General features: G+C 48.7%; 2 protein-coding genes across 4 annotated transcripts in view; both read right to left on the bottom strand.

The window, feature by feature from the left end:
* Positions 1–1,016: 1,016 nt before the first annotated feature.
* Positions 1,017–10,246, bottom strand: LOC135303161 (solute carrier family 22 member 13-like). Of its 2 annotated transcripts, none has more exons than XM_064424706.1 (10): positions 7,351–10,246; positions 5,971–6,074; positions 5,380–5,534; positions 5,108–5,276; positions 4,555–4,675; positions 3,877–3,971; positions 3,161–3,375; positions 2,279–2,387; positions 1,965–2,175; positions 1,017–1,831 (listed from the first exon to the last, which is right to left on the bottom strand). In XM_064424706.1, the coding sequence occupies exons 1-10, from the start codon at positions 7,720–7,722 to the stop codon at positions 1,811–1,813; spliced, it is 1,572 nt and encodes a 523-aa protein (XP_064280776.1). In that variant the 5' UTR covers positions 7,723–10,246; the 3' UTR covers positions 1,017–1,810. The 2 variants fall into 2 exon arrangements, with proteins under 2 accessions (XP_064280776.1, XP_064280696.1); XM_064424626.1 differs by having other exon boundaries at positions 1,017–1,837.
* A 121-nt stretch (positions 10,247–10,367) lies between these two features.
* The window catches only part of LOC135303092 (uncharacterized), a 46,525-nt gene continuing 36,636 nt past the window's right edge, over positions 10,368–20,256 (bottom strand). For both annotated transcript variants that reach the window (XM_064424490.1, XM_064424418.1), the window contains exons 8-9: positions 15,653–15,777; positions 10,368–14,200 (exon numbers count right to left, since the gene is read on the bottom strand). In XM_064424490.1, the coding sequence (XP_064280560.1) occupies positions 11,062–14,200; positions 15,653–15,777 (3,264 nt within the window). In that variant the 3' untranslated portion in view covers positions 10,368–11,061. The remainder of the gene's footprint in view (positions 14,201–15,652; positions 15,778–20,256) is intronic.

Below are 20,256 nucleotides of genomic sequence, written 5' to 3' on the forward strand. Positions count from 1 at the left end.
ACTCCACCAGAGGGCTGGAAAGCCTGTTCCAGTGTTGGACAACCCTTGTAGAGAAGAATTTTTCCCTATTATCCAATTTAAACCTCCCGTGGTGCAGCTTGGGACCATTTCCACTTGTTCTGTCATTTGTTACTTGGGAGAAGAGACTGACCCTCTCCTGGCCACATCCTCCTCTCAGGGATTTGAAAAGAGTGAGAAAGTGCCCCCTGAGCCTCCTTTTCTCTAGGCTGAGCTCCCCCAGCTCCCTCAGCTGCTCCAGGTGCTCCAGCCCCTTCCCCAGATCCCTTCCCTCCAGTGCCAAAGCCCAGAACTTGCAAAATCCCGATCCCATCTCCAGACATAGCCAAGTTCCACATGACTGGGATGATTTTGTGCACCACAGCCAAAGCACAAAATTAATATCGTCTCCAGGCACATCTGGCCTGGACTCGGGACACCCCAGTCCTCAAAACACCATTTAATAGAGCACAGAGATTGGAAACCAAAGGGTGCAGCAAATCTGAGTGAGCAGCCTTCTCCTTCTTTGAGAACAGTGATTTGTTTGAGGAGATGGATTCGTCAGAGGGCACTGAAATACATCCTCTGCTGGCAAACAAATTAGCCGACAAGAGGAGCCCACCCTTCTCTTCCTTTTGCATGACACTAGATGACACTAAAATGTCATGACTGAGCTGGCAGCAGCCAACTAAAGGTCGCTGTAAAAGGCTCACCATGACTGAGGAAAACTGTCCAAATAACCACACAGTTTGGAATCGAATTGCAGAATTCCCATGCAATTCAGAAAACTTCTACAGCTGCTAGTAGAGAAAATAAACGCAGATTGCTCATTGGAAGACTTTGAAAAAAAGAAAAAAGTCCTTATTGAACTCAGCCACTCTGCTTTCACACTCTGTTTTTGCATTGTTTGTGTCTGATGGAAACAAAGCTCGTTTCCATCTGCATGTTAAATTACAGACTTACAACTTCTGTGTAGAAAACACTCCAGAGCCAAAAGCAGTTACGAAGGCCAACTGTGAAACAGTAGGAAAAAAAAAAGAGTCAACACCATTTATTATTCACATATTGTATTACAAGTGTCTCTTATCAAACTCAGAGCATAATTTATATTATTCATGTAGAAACTCAACTTCAACACCACATGGAAAGAAAAGCTAAATACGTGTGTGACAGGGGTGCAGTGACATCCTGATCAAACGTCGAGGCTTGGGCTGACGTGCAGCCCGTCGACCCAAGGGATTGAGTGCAGGAGGGACAAACCCAGTGCCTGCCTTTGCCCAGTGCAGCCACTCTACTGGTGATTTGTTGCATTTGGGTAAAACATTACAAAAAAAGGCCTTGTAAAATCATAGTTCAGGCCTACTGATTTGGCTGGGTACCGAAAACAGCTGGACTGACAGGTGTCTGTGAGAATCAGCCTGGCAGCCTTTACCTGTGAGAACCATCCAACACCTGTGAAAATAAGAAGTCTGTACTCTTGAGAAACACGACAGGGATGGTTCCACGGGTACCAGCCTGCAAAGGACTGGGGAACACATTGGGAGGCCAGCCAGGCATGACCAAACTGGGTTTCAGGGCCACTCGGAAGTGCATCTGTTCCAAAGGCAGAGTGACACAGATCTCCTCTCCCTGTGACCATGGATATTGTGTTCACCATCTGAAAGACCAGTTTCCAGGCAGCAATGCCTCCCTGGTTTGCTTCAAGAATGATGGACTCAGACTAGACTGTTTGTAGATGCCTCTCCAGTCATTGATTCTTCTCTGAGCATCTGCAGGCGTCCTTCTCCAAGTCTCTGTCATCATCTCTGGTGTCTCAGAGAGACACTTCAGTTTTCTGCTCCTGAAGAGAAGAAGGAGAGAGGTGAGGTGAGACTGTATTCATCCCTGATTCTGCCATATTTTCTTTGCCTTAAATTTGCAGTTTTGGATATCTTTTTCCCCTTAAATTCAGAGTTCCCTGTACCCACCTCCTCTAGAGGTTGTTCATTGCCTGTGTCATCTGCCAGGTCAACGCCGCGGGTCTCGGGCAGCAGGATGCAGAGCAGGGCCACCAGCACAGGGATGCTCCCAAAGATGGCTTTGGGGATGGCCCGGTGGTACTGGTCCAGGGGAATGATCAGCGGGGCCAGGATCCCTGCCACCCTGGCCATGGTGGAGCACAGCCCCACGCCCGTCTGCCTGGGGAGAGAGGGGCAGGGGTCAGCACTCCTGCACTGAATGTGGCCCTATGGCCACCCCCAGCCACGGAGGAAGGAAGCTCTGATGTGTGGGGACATGTCACCTGAGGATGGTGGGGAAGAGCTCAGCAGCGTAGACGTAGGAGGTGGAGAAAGCGGCCGTGGCTGTGAACTTGCCAATGATGGCCAGGACAGTGATTACCACGGGCTGGTCTGAAGGGAGGAGGAGAAACAACCATTGTAACCTCCAGGGACATGGTTCACTTGGGACCAGAACTCTCTGCAGTGGGATTTCTTGGGATGGCCCTTTCTAACAGACTAGGTAAGCAAACGTACCACCTAACCCACTGGAAATGATCCCCAGCATACCCTTACCTGGAGAACACCCTCTGGCAAAGAGAACCCAGATGTCTCCTGAGTCTTTGGGCATTTTCTAGATCTGCAACTGAATGAGCTGCTGAGCCAGCAGAGGTGTTTGGGGAGTGCTTTGTTGGAAATGCCACGTCCCTGACCTGGAAACCATTGGGAAGCCCCACTGTTACCTTACTGTCTCACTCACAGCCTTGGCACAGTAGCAGGGCTGGGGTATGGACTGGGGCACAAACAGATGCAAACTGATGAGGGGGAGTGGGCATTTGCTTTTTCTCTTAATCTAAGAAGGGGAGACATGGTGGCTTTTAAACCACTTCTTCTGCAATAGCTTTCTGCCAGGAGGTGGTGGTGTCTAGTGGGTGGGTGGTGGGTAATGGACACTGCCAGGCAAGGGCCAGGAGCTGTGGGAGAGCCAGGCACAGCCCTGACGGAGAAGGAATCCCAGGTGAGGGGAAGCCAGAATGCTGGGGATGAAGCAGCCTGGGCTGTGACAGTGGGGGCAGCTGAGCCCGTGGGAGTGAGCGTGGGTCTGCCAGGATGGGAGGATGGCTCTGAACAAAGGTAGAGGTGTGCAGAGCCCTGGCCAGCTCTGCTCACAGGCTGGGAAGGTTCACCTTCAGGGATGCCAGTGAGGATGAGACATATCAGGCCAGCCAGGAACAGGAGAATGCTCTGCACTTTCTTCCTTCCAAACCACTCCAGCAGGAAAATGCAGGAAATTCGAGCTGGAAGCTCCACTGCCCCAAAGGCCAGCTGTGTCAGGTAGATGTCCAGACCAAAATCTGTCACGCTGAGGCTCAGCCCATAGTAGACAATGCTGTCTGCAAACCTGGAATTCAAGTAAAGTGGAGTGGAACATGTCAGCAGATGGATATCTGGGGGTTTATAACCAAAAATTAGAAAGGATAGAACACATGCAATATTCTTAACACATTCCTAACAATCTCTGTTTTGGTTCTAGTCAGCAACTTTGACAGTTGTGTGGGATGTAGTTGCAGGAGATAAAGCAGAATGGGTCTTCATATGGTCAGCAAATTCTAGGCTGAACCCAAAGCTTCTAGATAGGCACAAAACTCCTCCAAGGCCAAGGGATTACCAAAGCTGGAATTACTCAAGCCTTTCTAACAAAACCCACAGTATCATGGATAATCTTGTCCCCATGCCCAAACATGGTAAATCTGGTTGAGTATGTGGCGGTAGAATTATAACAGATAAAGACAAGCACATGTATATTACCAGAAAATTGACTTTAATTTACAGTTCTTGTCAACCACCAACTTCTTTTCTTTCACCTAGTAGTTTTGAGAGAGGAGACCAGGGAATGTCTTACCAGACAGATGACATGATTAAAGTCACCTTCCGCAGGTTCTTTGTCCGGAAGAGATCCAGGAAACTTCCAGACTTGACCTCTTTCTCAGGCTTCATCTTCAAAACACAAAAAGTCAAAGAGTCAGAGCAGCAAAAGGAAACCCATATCAGGCTCCTTTTCCACCTGCAGTCCATGGAAAGCCTCAATGGGACAGGCCAATGATCTGGCAGGGAGGGCAGCCCAGTGGGGCTGGGCTCCTGCCTCTGCCCTCTGGGTGCCCAGCACAGGGGGTGGTGACTGAGAGGTTCGTCAGGATGAACATCTCCCCAGTGTAGGAACTTTGGGGTGGGCAAGGAGGGAACTTCCCTCCAGGCATTTCTGCATGGAAACCCACAGACACAAGAGAGACACTGTGCTCATCAATCCCACTCCTGGAATCCTCACAGGAGAAAAGCCAGGGAAGCCTTTCAGTCCTTCCCACATGCCCAGGGGGACCCAGAAAGCTCCAGGCTGAGCCTCAGCAGAAGCTGGGCCTCTTCCCTGCCCTCATCCCTGTGGAACTCATGTGGAGCTGGAGTCCCCCACAGCCCATGGGCAGAGCATCCCCAGTGGGAAGGCAGAGATGCTTCTGGGATGAGCTGAGCTCCCAGGGCTGCTGCAGGGCCCAGGGCAGTGTCTGAGCACAGGAACCCCCAGTACCTGCTGCAGGAGCTCTGCTGGGAGGCTGCGCTTGTTGGTGGCTGCCGCCTTCTGCAGGACCTTCTTGGCTTCCTCGATTCTGCCCTTGGTCACCAGCCAGCGAGCTGACTCTGGGATCACCCTGCCACGAGAGGAGGCCAGCACATGCTGCTGTGTCCTGCTGAGATCCCCCACAGCCCCTTTCTCTGGGACCATGTCCAGCAAGCCTTGGAATCACCAGAGAATCAGATCCTGGAACCACAGAATCTTCTGCGATGGAAGGGACCCACAAGGATGATCAAGCCCAACTCTAAAGTGAAAGGCCCATGAGATCAATGGGTCTGAACAGCCTAAATGTAGGCTCCAAAGGCCACATTTGGAGACCTGAAGTAAAGCAGCTGCTGCTCTCAGCAGTGCAGTGCCCAGGGAGATGTGCTGAGCTCTGCAGCAGCTCCTCCAGCACCTGCACTCCAGTGGGAGAGAGCCAGCTTGGTTCTGAGCTGCTGCCTCCTCCTCACTCACACCCTCACATCTGTGTTGTGTCCTCCTGAACCTCTGCCCTGCTCCTGCTTACCAGATGTAGAAGAAAAGGGCAAACATAGGAGCAGATCCTACAATCTCCAACAGCCTCCAGTTGCGAATTCCATAACTCAAGCCAGCCACGGACATCTGCCCGATGGCAAAAGCCGTGTGAGTGATCAGCAGTGACTTTGTCCGGTGGGAGACACCAACCCATTCTGTAGCTAAGAGGAAAAACAAAGGTTCAGGCTTTGTTTTGGGCTCCCTTTTGTTATTGTACCTTGTGAGGCCACATCTGCTGCCTCATGGCAAGGGCCTCCCACTCACCCAGGGATACGACTGTAATCATAATTCCTGACACCGCAGCTCCCACGACACACCTGAAGGCCATGAACACGTAGAAATGGGGCACAAAGGCAATTCCCAGGCCAAACACCCCCTGGATGAGGATGCAGATGAGGAAGACTGGCCGCCTGCCTATCCTGTGGAAGGAGAGGGTAGACCCAGTCAGTACCTGGAGTAACCCCAAGGGGAGAGAGAAGAGCCCAGGAGGGATGCAAAGTGATTTGAGAACCAGAGGAGATTTGACATCCATGTGAACATAGCTCCTCTATACACCCCAAGAAATAATGTGCAGAAAAATCAGTGTCTCCAATGATGACCCATCCTTGTCCTGGCACAGCGCGAGACACCGGCAAGGGCTAAACCTGTGATTCCAGAAGAACCCCCCCACAAGGCTGTATCTGCCTCTCTTTTGAACCTCAGACATTTCCAGACCTCTCAGGGGGTCCCAGATGCCCAATCTCAGGCAAGGGGATTGCATCCTGGGAAGGTTCAGTGCATGTACAGCCTGTCCCCTGATCTGGGCTGTCCCAGGGTGCGGGGCAGTGTCTCTGGGAAGGAAGTGTGTTTCCTCACCTGTCACTCAGCATCCCAAAGAACATGGCTCCAATGAGAAGCCCAGCCATGTAGATGGACTGGGAGACATCGTTCAGGAACGCCCTGTCACACACCAGGTCAAACTGGAGGAAGGAAAACACAGAAGCTGTTGCTTTTGACAGACTCCAGCTGCTGTCTGGGGTTGGGCAGCCTTTCTGGTTGGTGGTGGATGCAGGATGTGGGTGCCTGAGCTCTTGCTCCAGCCCCTGGGGGCAGAGAAGCCCTGAGAAGGGCTTGAGCCCTTCATGGTGAGCACTTAGGACACAAATCAATGGTGGGAAGGACACTCGAGATGCTCAGCATGGCTCTGCATGCTGGTGCCCATCTGCTGGCTGCTGGCATCTGCAGGATTCCCCTCCAGCCCAAAGGTCCCTGAGGGAGCGTCCTGGTTGTCAGCTTTTATGAAAAGCGTGGCCTTGGGGTGAGAGCTGTATCAGCTGTCTTCTCTGGCTGAAAAGGCAGGGCAGGGTGGAGAGAGGAGGAGAGCAGTGGTTTTCACTGATAAAGGAGGAATGGGAAGGGATGCAGCTGCTGACACCTCCAGAGAAGCCTTGTCTGAAATGGACTTGGTGCTTCAGGGGCACCAAGGAGCCTTTGCAAATGCCAGAGGCTGGACTTCCTCCTCTGTCCCAACTCCATGGAAGATACTTGTGAGGAAGTGCTGGAGCTGGCAGGTAGGAAAGGAGGGAGGAGGAGTGAGGGAAAGTGAGAAAGGAACAGAGGTCCACAGAGGGAGCATCACAGAATTATGGAATCATATAGCTTGGAAAAGACCTCCAAGAACATCAAGTACAACCTTTGACAGACCACTACCATGTAAAGTAGAAGGTGGGAGATAAGGCAGAATGCAGAAGCTGAGGATGCTGATAGAAAAGGCTTTTGCTGAGCTGTATGGCCCTGGCATGTCTTGTTGCAGTCCTGTAGGTTCCTGGAGGCTCAAAAATTATCAATGACAAGAACTTGGAAGGTGAATGTCTTTCAGAGAGGAGGTGATATAAGTAGAAGCAGGCTGAAGAACTATGGGGATACTATGGCCGGGATGCCCAAAAGGTCCCTCTAGGCAGATACATCATGAAGTCAAGGGTCTGGATAATGGAAAGGGGACAGAGGGTGGGCAGAACATGTGCTGGACTCACACCCCCATGATCCCTGCCTGTGCCCACCCCAGGCAACTTCACCCCGGCCTTCCTGTGGTAATCTGCCAGGGATTCCAGCTGCCATCTGTGTGATGGAGGCGAAATCCTGCAGTAAATCTCAGCCTGCCTGCACCACAGCTGGCAGTGGCTGACCAAAGCACAGGCTGGGATATCCCACCCCCTCCTTTGCACAGCCCTGTCTCATCAAGCAGCAAGCACAGACCTCGGTCAGCAGGGACGGCGGCTGCTCTGAGGGGTACACCCAGCCACTGCTGCACTTCTGCGTGTGGTTCAGCCCGTAAGCCAGGATGGCATCCAGGTCCCAGTCGACCGGGGAGAACATGGAGCACTGCTCAAACTCCCCGTCGGCGCGGCGGGGCAGGGTGAGGTTCAGCTGCTCTTCCTCCGTCAGGTTGGGGCCGACGGCGCGGATCCAGCTGGTGTCACAGTGGTGAGGCACTTCCACCACCATGAAGACTTGGCCAACCATTTGGAAAGGAATGAGAAGTAGTGAGAGGGAGAGGAGCAGGATCAGCAGTTTCTGGTAGAGCCCAAACTCCCCCAGAGCCCTCAAAAGATCCCCAAACTCAGCCATGGTGAGCACCTCTGTGGGCAGGCTGCACTGCTGCCTATGGCTTAAATAGGCAAATATTAATGTTTAAACTGTGTGAGCACTAAAGCCCTAATCCAGTGTGATAAAATGAGCACCTGCACTGGCACACCGGTCCACTGTGATGATACAGTGCAGTGCTCCAGGCTGCACTTTGTCACCAGCCATTCCCTCCCTGCTCTTGGGAATAGAACAAAGGTGCCAGAGCACTGCCACTCTTGGGGATGGTATAGTGACATCTCGTCCTTCTCCAGCCTGAGAAGTGTCACAAGGCCTCCTGAAGGCAGCTGTGCTGCAGCACAAGGTTTGTGTCTGAGGCATGAAGTTGGGATTCTGCAAATGAGGGTTAATGTTGCTGGGGTGGGGATGCAAACAGAGCAAATTTGCTGCTCCCATTAATGGTTTAATGACTCTGTAGCGCATCCTGGAGACAGAGATATGTAAGGGAATATGGAAGAGAAGCAGAAGAACACTTCTCCTCTGGAGCTGGAAATATGTCTGATAGTGCAAGAGACTTGCTCTTGACAGCTGTGTCCCAAGCTCTCTGTTTTCATTTGTAGAAACCCTGGTTAGTCATAAAACTAGAACTAAACTTCATTTTCTTGAGATAATCCTAAACCAGACTTGGCTGAGAGGGTACCCTCAGGGAAAAAAGCAGGTTACACACACAGACATTGAGAGCACAGAGGAATTGGGAAATGACACCAGCTTGGCTTTGCCTGAGGTTCTGATGTCACTTGAAAAGCAGATTGACCTGATTTCTGCTGCACATCTGAGCTGCATCCTGGGTAGGCTCCCTGAGTGGCTTGGGTCTTTATTCCTGCTACACTGGCTGCCTGCAATAGCCCTCAGTGTGTGAAATTTTGTGTGTAATTTGGCAGAAGTTGTTTTTACCAGAGCTGGTGGCTGCTTTTACCAGAACCATGAGGACATCACTAACCTGCTCATTGCAAATCTCCTCTCCAGTGCTTTGTCTTGCACTCTCAAGGTGCCCATTGGATATCTGAGCCTCCCACAAGTCACTCCTGGGTCACGAAACATGGACTGGTGTTTCATGAGTGGGAATAGCTCTATTGTGTTTGTGAAAGTCAGTAAAGGAGAAGAATATTGGATTTTAAAGCATCACCCCTAAGCTGGAGTGGGAGAGTGAGATCACACAGGTTAGTGCTGTTCAGAGTAAAGGAAGGGAGGAGTAAATGTTGCTTTGAGTTGTGTAAATTCACACCAGTGCTGTGCATTTACCATCTGCACACACCACACAGCCAAACATCACTCAGCTCTGCATCCACATCCTTGGATGAGAGGACTTGCTGTTATTCAGAGACATTCCCTGAGCAGGAGGCTGAGCTACACGACTTCCAGAGATTCCTTTTACCCTAAATGCATCTCTGGCCTTTGGCTGGGGTGACCTGGCCAAGGAGATCTGTTCTGGCAGAGACATTTGTCCCTGTCCTGCCTTCTCTGTCAGTGTGCAACAAGCTCAAGTCTTCAGGCTCCCCCTGTTGTGTGTGGCTCATGGTCTTCCTTGCCATTCCTCAGCCCCCAGCTGAGGAATTTTCTGTGGCAGAGGTCCAATTTATGACTACAAAACCTCCTTGGGGGTCTCCCAGATCTGAGTGAGTTTCCTGTGCTAATGCAGATGTGACTCCTTCCTTAGAGCTGCTCTTGCAGCCATGACCAGCCAGGCTCTTCTGAAGCCCTGGGAAACTCCAGTCCTTTGTCACCCTCCGATGACATTTCACATGGAAAGATGTCTTCATAACTGTGTCCATCACCTAGGGCTGATGGGTCAGTCCTACATGGTGCAGATCTCTCAGGGACGAAGGCTGGGACAGCCCTGCAAGCTGCTCTTTGCTGCAGCCCCACTTGTAGGGATCCTGGGCTTGTTTCTCTCTTCCAGCAGCTCTACCCATGTGGGCTAGTAAGGCTTGGAAAATCTCCTGAAAATGGAGAAGCCCCTATCAGGCAGAATCAGAATCCAGAAAGTCTCAGGGAATGCCTGGATTGGACAGGTGGAAACCTGTGCATCCATATCAGGGACAAGGGAGGGGGAGCATCCCAGAGAGAAGTTCAGGGAGAGAAACCAGTGCCTGGGAATGAGGCCTAGTGCAGGAAACAGAGCACTGATGCATGAATTCATGGGCTTGGCTTTTCTCTGTACACCAGGAGTGACATTGGCTGGAGACCCCTTTGGACACCTCTGTGCTGGGCTGAGTTGTGGGGAATGGAATTGTACCCACCCATTCTGGTGCTCCTGCCTTTCCTTTCTTCCTCCAAGAGCTGGCCGGGAGGGATCAGGTTCATGGGTGTCCTCTGGCAGTGACAACTCCTCTGGGCCATCTCTCTGAGCCCCCTTTGCACAGGTGACAGGGCCACCCCCTCCCACTGCCCCAGTGAGAGGTGTCTGATGTCTGGAGCCTCCTCTCCACCTCCAGGCACAGCCTGGCCAGGTTTCAGGCACAGCTCTGAGCCAGCAGCTCCTTTACCCTGAGCCCCTTGACCCACCCCAAGGTGAGACTGACTTCAGCATTTGATGAATCATATAAATTGCAAGGATATCCCTTTTTTCCCTGATTTGTGTTGATAGAGCAGTTTCCCTGCACAGAGCACTGACACTGCTTTGCAGTAGATGCAGTCATTAAACAGCTTTATTCCTCCAGCAGATCTGAGAGAGTCAAGGTGATTTTGGCTCTTGTGAGGCAGGGAGATTGTTGGTGTATTTTATTTTATTTTATTTTATTTTATTTTATTTTATTTTATTTTATTTTATTTTATTTTATTTTATTTTATTTTATTTTATTTTTTTTAATTTTATTTTATTTTTATTTAATTTAATTTCATTTCATTTTGTTCTGTTTCAAAAATTAATCATTTTAACAACTTTATCTTTTTTTTTACAGACAGCTGATTAAAACATGTGAATTGATATGCTCTATGACCCTTCTCAGAGTGCACGTGTTCATGCTTTGACCCTCTGGTGTTTCTCTTGAGTTTGTTTATCATGAGTATAATTGTTAACTCCTATAGCATTTATGTTATGTAATATTTATGCCAAAGGCACTCAGGGAGGAGCAGAGTGCAGTGGCACAGGGAGAGCAGATTTAGCAATGTCCCCACACCCCAAGACTTCAAGACAGCAGGGTTCATTTCCCTCCTCTGCCCTTCTGACCTTGGCAAACTCATTTTACTTTTCTTTGCTTATCATTATACAGCTGATTTCAAGAATCGCTTTTGGTCCCATATCAGCAAACTTGTGCTGATTTTAAAAAGTTTAAAATACCACACAGCCCTCCCTATATTTGGTTGTTTTGGTTTTTTTTTCACCTATATAAAGAACTCCTTCTCTGAAAGGTCATAATTTAACATCTCCAAGTCTTCAGAAGACAGACTGTCATAATCTTCTTTGTCTCCTGATGTTTTTCTGCTCCTGTCCCTTTTTTCAGAAGCCTCCTGGCCTGTTTTGGTGGAATCAACATGAAAATGATGAAGGACATCATGATTAGAGGTTTCAGAAGCACAGCTGCTGAACGTGTGTGTTAAGGGACAGTTGTCATCCTGTGTAGGGAGATGGTTTTTTGTGGAGCCTTCAGCACTGAGACCCATTCCAAACATTTCTTCTGCTGCCTTTGGAGCCTGGCGTTGTGGATCCACCTGCAGCAGGAGTTCACAGCCCTGAATCCCTTCCAGGTCTCTCATATTAATCTCATCTTGCCCATCAAGAAGCGAGAGGCTGGAGGTGTCCCAGAGTTCTAGTGAGGTGTTTGTTTCTGATGAGATTTCCTGGAAAAAATCAGAAGGATTTGGATCAAAGAAAGGCAGAATTTCTGCCTCTGCGTTTTGTGAATCTGAATTTGGAGTTTCATTTGCTCCACTGGGGAAATCTTGTTGTCTAGAAAAGAACAAGTGACTTCCCCCCAGAAAATCCATGTTGCCAAACAGAAGCTGAGCATCCTTGGGTAACTCTTCTGAATTGCCTAGTGAAAAAAATATCCCATCCTGTGCCCCTGTGTCCTGGACATCCAAGCTCAGCAGGTTCTGGGTTCCTGGCAGATGAGCATCATGTTGATTCCCCTCCCTGGTGAGATTTTTGCTGTTGTCTGCTGCAGACACAAGCTCTGGAGGAAGCTGTGGAGGGTTTGTTCCATGATTTGAGTTTCCTGCAGATTCTTTCTGACTTTTCTGTGCTGGCATGAGAGGGGGCCAACAGCTGTCGTGTTGCTGCCAAACCTGACTATTTAAAGACTCTCGGTAATGAATGTCAAGTTCAGTTCTCTCACTTTTATCATCATGTGACATGGCTGTGCTGGGAGCTGACAACAGGATATCAGTCTCCTTGCCATCAGCAGGGCCTGAGAATCCTCCAGAGCTCTCCTGGATGTGTTTAGGGAACACCTTCACCTTTCCAGGCTGTGGCAGCTGATCATTCTTGGAGGAATTTTGCTTTTCTTGGCTGCAGGAGCTGAGGAGGCCCTGGGCCTTTTCTGTCCTGCCATCAGTATTTGCTTGTTCTGAGGATCCTGCAGGTTTTTCTGGCGCACTCTGCTTCTTCTCTGAGGAGTGACCAAACAAAGTGGCAAGGGCTGATTGGGGTTTTGTGGGTTTCCTCTGGGTTGTTTCTTCTTTCCTGGGAGCTCTGCCTTTGCCTTCAGAGCCAAAAAGGGTAACAAAGGGGTTTTTCCCAAGCCTGAAAGCTTTACCTGGTGTCTCCCTACAGGCCTGGCTGCTTCTGGCCTCCTTGCTCTGGGCCCTGGTCTGTGACATAGGCCCAGTGCTTTCCCCTGGAAGTTTCATATCTTTTTCTTCACCTACTGGATGGCCTCTGCATTTTTCCAAGGATGTATTTGGTTTGGAATATTCTGATGTCTTGACTGGTTGTTCAGAAATGTGCAAAGTGTTTTCACTAAGAACTTCCCTGGATTCCTTTGACTTGGCCTTGTTGACTTCATCATGTGAGGGGCAAGGGGCACAAGTTCCTTTCAGAGGTGTGTCAGTTGATACTAGAAAATCCTTGCCAGATGATTTAGTATCATGTCTCCAAATACCCTCATGGGTGTCACTTTTCAGTGGGCCACATGTGTCCTGAGGTTCTGTTTCTTGTAAAGAGGACACATTGTGATCACCTGTGCTGTCTGGACAACCAGCTGAAGAGACTCTGCTCTTTTCAGCTTCATTGTCCTGAGGTGCATGCTCAGGACTGGGCTCTTCCAGAGAAACTGTCATAGTTACTGGTTTCTCTTCTTTTGTCTTCTCAAATTCTGCCCCTTTGCTCTCAATTCCAGGCAAATCACTGCTGCTGGGTGGCTGCATAGCTTCCCCCAAAGTTAATGGCATCTGTTTGCCAGGGAATTCTCTGGTGCTTGCCTTTGATTTCTCATTCAACATTTCAGTGATCTCAGGTGACACACCCAGCCCTGCTGGCTCCAGGGAGCCAGAAGATACAGGAGAGGTCCTTAACACTCCATGGGGGGAGTGGGCTTGTTCAGCTTCATCTTCAGGGGGATCAACATCCTCAGCTGTATGTTTTAGCTCTGTACTTGTGGTGTTTCTGGTTTTGGGCTCTCCTGGCACATGAATGGCCTGTGTGCTGTTCATTCCCTCTCCAAGGTGATGCTTGGCCCCTGCAGTATCTGGGGTGGCTGTGATTAGCTCAGGCTTGTCACCTGTGATTGTGCCTCCTTTGCTGGGTGTGCTCAGTGACCCACAGACCTTGTTTTGTGTCACTGGGACCTCTGTGGCAGGGAGAGTGCAGCCCCCTGTGCCCCCCAGGTACATCCTGGGGGTGGGTTTGGTGCTTTGGTGTGTGGGGTGGGGAGCAAGTGAGGCACGAGGCAGGGGCTTCACAGGCTCCAGGACGGGAGGGAGGGGGGCACAGGCAGGTCCTGTCTTCTTCTGGGCTTGGCCCTGCTGGATTGCAGCCACTCTCTGGGACACTTCCCCACCCCTCTTCCCTTCAGGCACATCCCCAGCCTCTTCAGGGCCTCTCTGCTCTCCGTTCTTGGGCCAGGAACACGCCTGCTGTCTTTCCTTGGTGTAGGTGATTCCAGGTAGGAATCTTCCCTTCTCCACTGCTCCCTCCTGGCCCCTGAGCTCTATGCTGCCTGCACCCTTGTGGGATTGCAGGCTCAGTGCAGGCTTTTTCCAGGAACACACTCCATTTCCAGCTTTCCCATCTGCAGCCAAGGCTGGCTCTGAAGGTGGCCAGACTGCTCTGAGCTTGTTCCCCAGGAGGACAGCCCTGCTGTTCCTGTGCTCAGCCAGCTGCAGATCACACTGAGCATTGAAGGATGTGGGTTTCTCTCTTGCTTCAGTCCTTTTGGCCGTGTTACACCAGTCCTGGGGCTGTCCATGCTGAACCTGGTGGTGCTCCAGCCTTTCCATCTCACTTCTGCTTCCAGCCCCAGCCATCAGCTTGTAGTGGACTTGGCAGTAGAACACCCCGTGGAGGGCAGCATAGTTTTGCAAGCTGGAAAACACACATTGGCACAGCTGTCAGTGGCTGTGTGGGAGGGGAGCTGTGGCACTGATGGACAGGCTTTCAGCAAAATCATTTCTCAGTGGGGAAGGGAGGGAGGGAGGGAGGGAGGGAGGGGGTTGAAGAATGAAACCTTTCAAAAGTAGTGTTGGCTTTCTCAGAATATGTTTGATTTTTCTTTCAAACACCAAAACAACATGAAAAATTAAACATTTCCTTGCAGTACCTCTGGGGGTTGTAGGTCAGGTTATGTGCAATCCCTTTCTCATTTACAGGCCAGGCTACATACCAGCACTTCATCTCTGGCCCTGTATGCACAGCGTGAACCTTGTGGGTAAAAGTGCCCAGGGCTCCCATGATACAGCAACTGCAGGATGGAAGTGTCTGCAGAGCTGGGGGCAACAGGATTTCAAGCAGCTTCACAGAGGGTGGCTGTCTCAGCCACTGAGAAGCTAAAACAAGTCAGCTTTGTGCCCCGGGGATGGGGAAGCCAACAATGACCTGAGCAGCATGGCAAAGAAAAGTGAATGTTCCTCTGTATTTGACTTTTTTAGAATTTCATGTGGAGTACTTCATCCATTTTTGGGCTCTTCACAGCAAAAAAGACATTGCTGTACTGGAAGGAATCTAGCAAAAAGCCACTAAAGTGGTGAGGGACCTGTGTGACCTGAGGAAAGGCTGAGAGCTGGGTTAGCTAGGAGAAGGTCAGGAGGGAGAAACTCCTTGCTGGATGTGTGTGTCTATTTTATGGGAAGTTATGGAGAAGACAGAGCTGGAGTGCTCTTGGAGAGGGGCAGTGACAGGATGAGAGACAATGGGAGCAAATTGTGACACAGGGAGTTGTGATGAGATGCAAGAAAAGCCATTTTCACTGGTGGTCAGCTGTTCAAAGGGGGCCCCAACTGAGATTGTGCAACCTCCAGCCTTGAAGCCATTCACACTCTCCTGGACATGTTCCTGAGCTCCTGCCCTCCTTGGGCCTGAGAAGGCTGGGTGGAGGCTTCCAGAGGTGCCTTCCAATCTACCTGGCTTGATGTGAAGCTTGGGAACATGATTTGGTGCTGGACAGTGCTGGGTAAATGGTTGGACTCAATGATCTTAGAGGTCTTTTCCAACCTTAATGATTCAATGAACAGAGGAGGCACCCAAATGACTCCTCCAACAACATCTCTTATCAGTATTCCCAAACTGTGAATATTTATTGTAGTTCCAGCTCACCCTTGCACCACCATCCATGCAGATTCCTGATCCAGAGGTGTCTGCAGGCTTGAGCTGGGCAGACTTCAGCCTCCAGTGATGGAGAGGCAGATGGAATCAGGGAGACTGCCTGGCCCTTTTTCTCATTTCCTGAGTCCTGCTCTGTCGGAATTACCCTTGGACAAATTTGATGGAAACTACTTGGGCATCCCTTAAAAATAAATGCTCCTGAGTTCCACCACTCACCTCAGCTTCCTCCCGCAGGCCCGACAGCAGAAACACGAGCGGTGCACACAGACCTTGTCAGTGACCACACGCTCCATGGGGTAGACAGGCTTCAGGCAGGAGGCACACATTTCTTTCAACATGGGCTGAGGAAGGAGAGACTGGGGTTAAATGACTGAATCATGACCAGCTGGAAGTGCATCTGCAAGGTAATTTACTGGATTTCCTGCTTGTGTTGTGTTTTCTTGTTGTTCTCTTGCAGATCTGTTGTGAAAGTTCAGGTTCCTGTCTGACTCAAATTGCCTGTCATGTTGGATGGGTCAGTGTTAATTTTCAGTCAGAACAGAAAGACAGAACACCCTTGCATGTCTGATGAGAAATATGTTCATTTGATTGAGAGTGAATGATTCATTCAGTTGAATTATTTAAAAACTGTGAGTGAGGTGAGAAATGTTGCTCTGACTCAAAAACTCTGTGCAACTCCTGGAATCACTGATATCTCATGGCTGCTCACGCAGACATGGTCCAAGCCCTGGAAAGGCAGCTCATTTCAGTGTAAAGCTTCCACAGCTCCATGGATCTGGTGGTTTTCTCCACTGTGTTTACTCTCTGGATTGTGTTGTGAGCCACAACCAATTCCCCAAACACCTCTTTATGTGAAAAGCCCAGAGAATCTCTCTGGAACTCATTACCAACACCAGCCACAGTAGTGGAGAGAGAGAGGGGCAAAGAATCTTGGCTATGAGCCCAGCTGCAGAAAGAGCTCCAGGTATTCTGCATGGTCAAGTGACCCAGAGCATGCAGGTGGCAGTGAGGATGTCTCTGTGCACCCCTCAGTGTGGTGCAAAGGCTCAGCTGGTGGTTTAATCTAAAATGCAGATCTTTCCAAAGCTCCAGAAGGAGCACAGCTGGGCCCAGCCTAACTGTGACAGATCAATGCTCTAAGTACTGACACTCCCTCACATCAGGGCAACTCTGCCTCTTTGTAGGGAGCTTATTTGTCACAGTTCTGCTGGGGGTCTCTGATTCCTCAGTTTTTCTCCCATATGTTCCTACCCTGGTTTGCAGCATTTTCAGCTCAAAGAAAGGGCAAGTTCACTTTCTGCCCTCCTGTGGAGTGGCTGGTGGCCAGATTTTAGCTGTGACCAGAGTAAACATGTTGGCATCCAGAGAAGCTGTGGGTGCCCCTTCTCTAGAAATGCTCAAGGCCAGATTGGATGGACCCTGAGCAACCTGATCCAGTGGAAAATGTCCCCACCCATGGCAGGGCTTTGAAATTAGATTATCTTTAAGGTCCCTTCCAACCCAGAACATTCTCTGGCTCTGTGTTTCTATGAAAAAGGAAAGATGTTTCTGTATCTCAGGAAATGGGTGGACATAAACAAGAAAAAGGCAGGTAACAAAACCTTGTCTTTTGCTTGCAACAGACACCTGGGGAACCAATTTTTAACTTTTTAACTTTTAACTTCCATTTTTCTGAACATACCATTAAGGCCAAGTCATCTTTGATTTTGTGACAACGCTTTCAAGAAGATGAGTTTAACATCCTGAGGTTTCTTTCTTCCTTCTAGAAGGAAACATGTAAACAAAATCCTTGTCTTTCCTTCAGTCTGAAATGATCCCAGCACCCCTCTGCTCTTCCAGTCCTTTGCAGAGAGCAGACCATAGATGTAAGTGACTACAGAAATAATCGGTGTCTAAACTCCCAGTATTCTCAATGGAGAATTAAGGGAATCTAAAGATTCTAAAGAATCTAAAGCATCTACCCTGAAACAGGCCCATGTAATTTTACAAAATTGATCTGCTTGCAAGGTGAATTTCACCAATGTGACTGCAGATCTTCCTCTGCTGGTGATGAGCTCTCACCCAGCACAAGGTTCTGTGCCCTGGCAGAGAAGATAGTAACTTGTTTGTGTTATTAAGAAAAAAATATGCTTTCCTTTATTCATGAGCAAAGAAGGAAGAAGGGCTGTTTAACAAACAAGCAGGATCTCTCTCCTCTGAACTGGGAATGAGTGTCTGAACTCCTGGAGTGTCTTTCCAAAGTGGGGTAACCTGTTATAGGGGATACTTGTCTCTTTCACAGGGGGTTTTATTTTCAATGCTCCTTGTCTGACACATGGCAAACACTCCTGCTCTTCAGAGGTGTACTTGCCAATGGTCTGGAAGGTAGAGAGGTGATTAGAAGCAATTGAATGGCGCTGTGGGCAAGGAAATTATCCTAAGGCTTCTGTGGAAAGCAGTTACAGGCTGTTCCTGGAAGGCTCTTCCAGCACAATGCTGATTATTGCAGTGCTGAAAGTTACAGCTGGATTATGGCTTATCAGCTGTTGCCTTTTTTTCCTTGTGTGAATGAAAACCTTTATATAGCAGTGCAGGTCAGCCTGAAAATGCCTGTGTTATTGATAAGGGGAGAAGCTGGGGAAGGGTCAGGAGCACAGGGCTTGTGAGGAGCAGCTGAGGGAGATGGGGAGGCTCAGCCTGTAGAAAAGGAGGCTCAAGGGGCACCTTCTTACTCTCTGCAGCTCCCTGACAGGAGGGTGCAGCCCAGTGGGGGTTGTCTGTTCTCCCAAGTAGAAAGTGATAAAGGAAATGTCCTCAAGTTGTGTTAGGAGAGGTTTAGATTGGGTGTTGGAAGATATTTCCTCACAGAAAGGTTCGTCAGGCATCAGGACAGGCTGTCCAGGGCAGTGGTGGAGTCACCATGCCTGGAGGGATTTAAAAGATGTGTAGATGTGGTGTCACCATGATATTTTTATGAAAATCCTTTGCTAGGATTTTTCTCCTATTCTAGCTGAGAAGCCTCAGAAAAGAAATGTAAACAATTAACTATCTGATGGCTGTGGAATATGGTCTGGACATTGTTCACTAACAGGTGCATCCTTGATTGGTCCATGTGAGTTGTTTCTACTTAATAACCAATCAAAGATCCAGCTGTGTTGAATTCTCTGAGAGTTATGAGCTTTTGTTATGATTTCTTTTTATTTCTTTCTATACCAGCTTTCTGATGGATCCTTTCTCTCTATTATTTTTATTATAGTTTTAGTATAGCATTTTAATGTAGTATAATATCACAATATAATAAATCAGCCTTCAGAAACATGGAGTCAAGATTCTCATCTCTTCCCTCGTCCTGGGACCCTCGAAGACAACCACAGATGTGGCACCTGGGGACAGGGTTTAGTGGCATGTTGGTAGTGCTGGGTTAATGGTTGGACTTGATGGTCTCAGAGACCTTTCCCAGCCTTAATGATTCTGTGATTCTGTGGTGAGCACAAATCTTTCAGACTGAAGGCTGAGTGTCCTCAGTGAGGCCAGACTGACAGAGCTGGGAAGGGCAGTATTTTTGTGGGCACTCCAAATGAAGCTTTCCTGTCCACTGCTGCAAAAGAACCAGACCTGTAGCTGAACTTGTCCTTTGACCCCTCAAGGAGGCACAGTTCTGACAATACCAACTGTCCTCTGCCTCCTGGTCCAGATAACTCTCCATCCTGCTTGCTTTTGAAAATATCTGCTGTGTGAGAATGCAGAGAGCCACCAGGGCAAAGAACAGTGAACAATGTCGTGTCTTGTACCCCAAAATCACAGAAAATCTGTGACAACTCATTTGGGATCTGAAAGTTTGTATGTGCTCTGCTGGTTTATTATTGCAAAGTCTGAAGTGCAGGGAACGTGAACTGATCCTTCAGCTTGTGTTTGAGTTTCAGATCTTTGCATTTGTTTTTTCTCTCCAGCTCTTTCAGTGTCTCAAGGAGCCATGTATGGCGCTGAAATAATGCAGCATCTGTCTCCTCATCATATTTCAGTTCCTAGCTGATGGAAATACCATGAAAGAAACATATCTTAAATGATCTTAGCCTCATAAATGGCTCTTTGAGACATTTAGAAATCCTGTAAAACCAGAAACACAAACAATAAGATTGGCATTTTTAAGCAGTGGCAGTGCAGAATATTTGGGTTTATTTGAGTTTATGTGGAGTTATTTTCATTGCCCAAATAACCTGTTTGCAGCTTACTAAAATTGCTCCACAGCTGTGCTTCAAGAGAAATGAAAAAAATGTGTGATGGAAGCTGAGATGGAAACAAACAGGGAGAAGAAAGTTGTGTTGAAAGGATTTTGAAGATGACCTCTAGATAACTAAATCTCCCTTATTTTTGTAACTGGTCCTACTAAAGGAATGGGGAGGGTCTAAGTAGTTTAGTTTTTGGGGTTTTTTTGGTTTTTTTTTTTTTTTTTTTTTTTTTTTTTTTTTCCTGATTGCCTGAAAGTAGATCTGCTCAGTTTATTATGATCTGCTCTTCCAGTTCAGCCTTCAGAGTGGAACTGAAAATGATGTCCCTATTCTTTTGGCATGTCTTTCAAATTCACAGGGTTCTAGGTGTGTAAATCAGTGCATTCTGGCAATGTGCCTCTTTTCTGGGGAGGAAGCAGAACTCTGATGTGGTCTGGAACACCTCGAACAAGGTGTTCATAATGCAAGATGACAGCTGCTGTTTAAAAGCTAACTATGGGCTTAGAGATATGGAGTGGTAGAGTCTGAACTGTCCCTTCCTCTCCAGTGTCCTGCTCCTAATTAATTACTGTGGGCTCTTTTTCCTCAGAGGAAAAAATGCAAACATTAACC

The sequence above is a fragment of the Passer domesticus genome, chromosome 1 (assembly GCF_036417665.1).
Source record: "Passer domesticus isolate bPasDom1 chromosome 1, bPasDom1.hap1, whole genome shotgun sequence".
Taxonomy (NCBI): Eukaryota; Metazoa; Chordata; class Aves; order Passeriformes; family Passeridae; genus Passer; species Passer domesticus.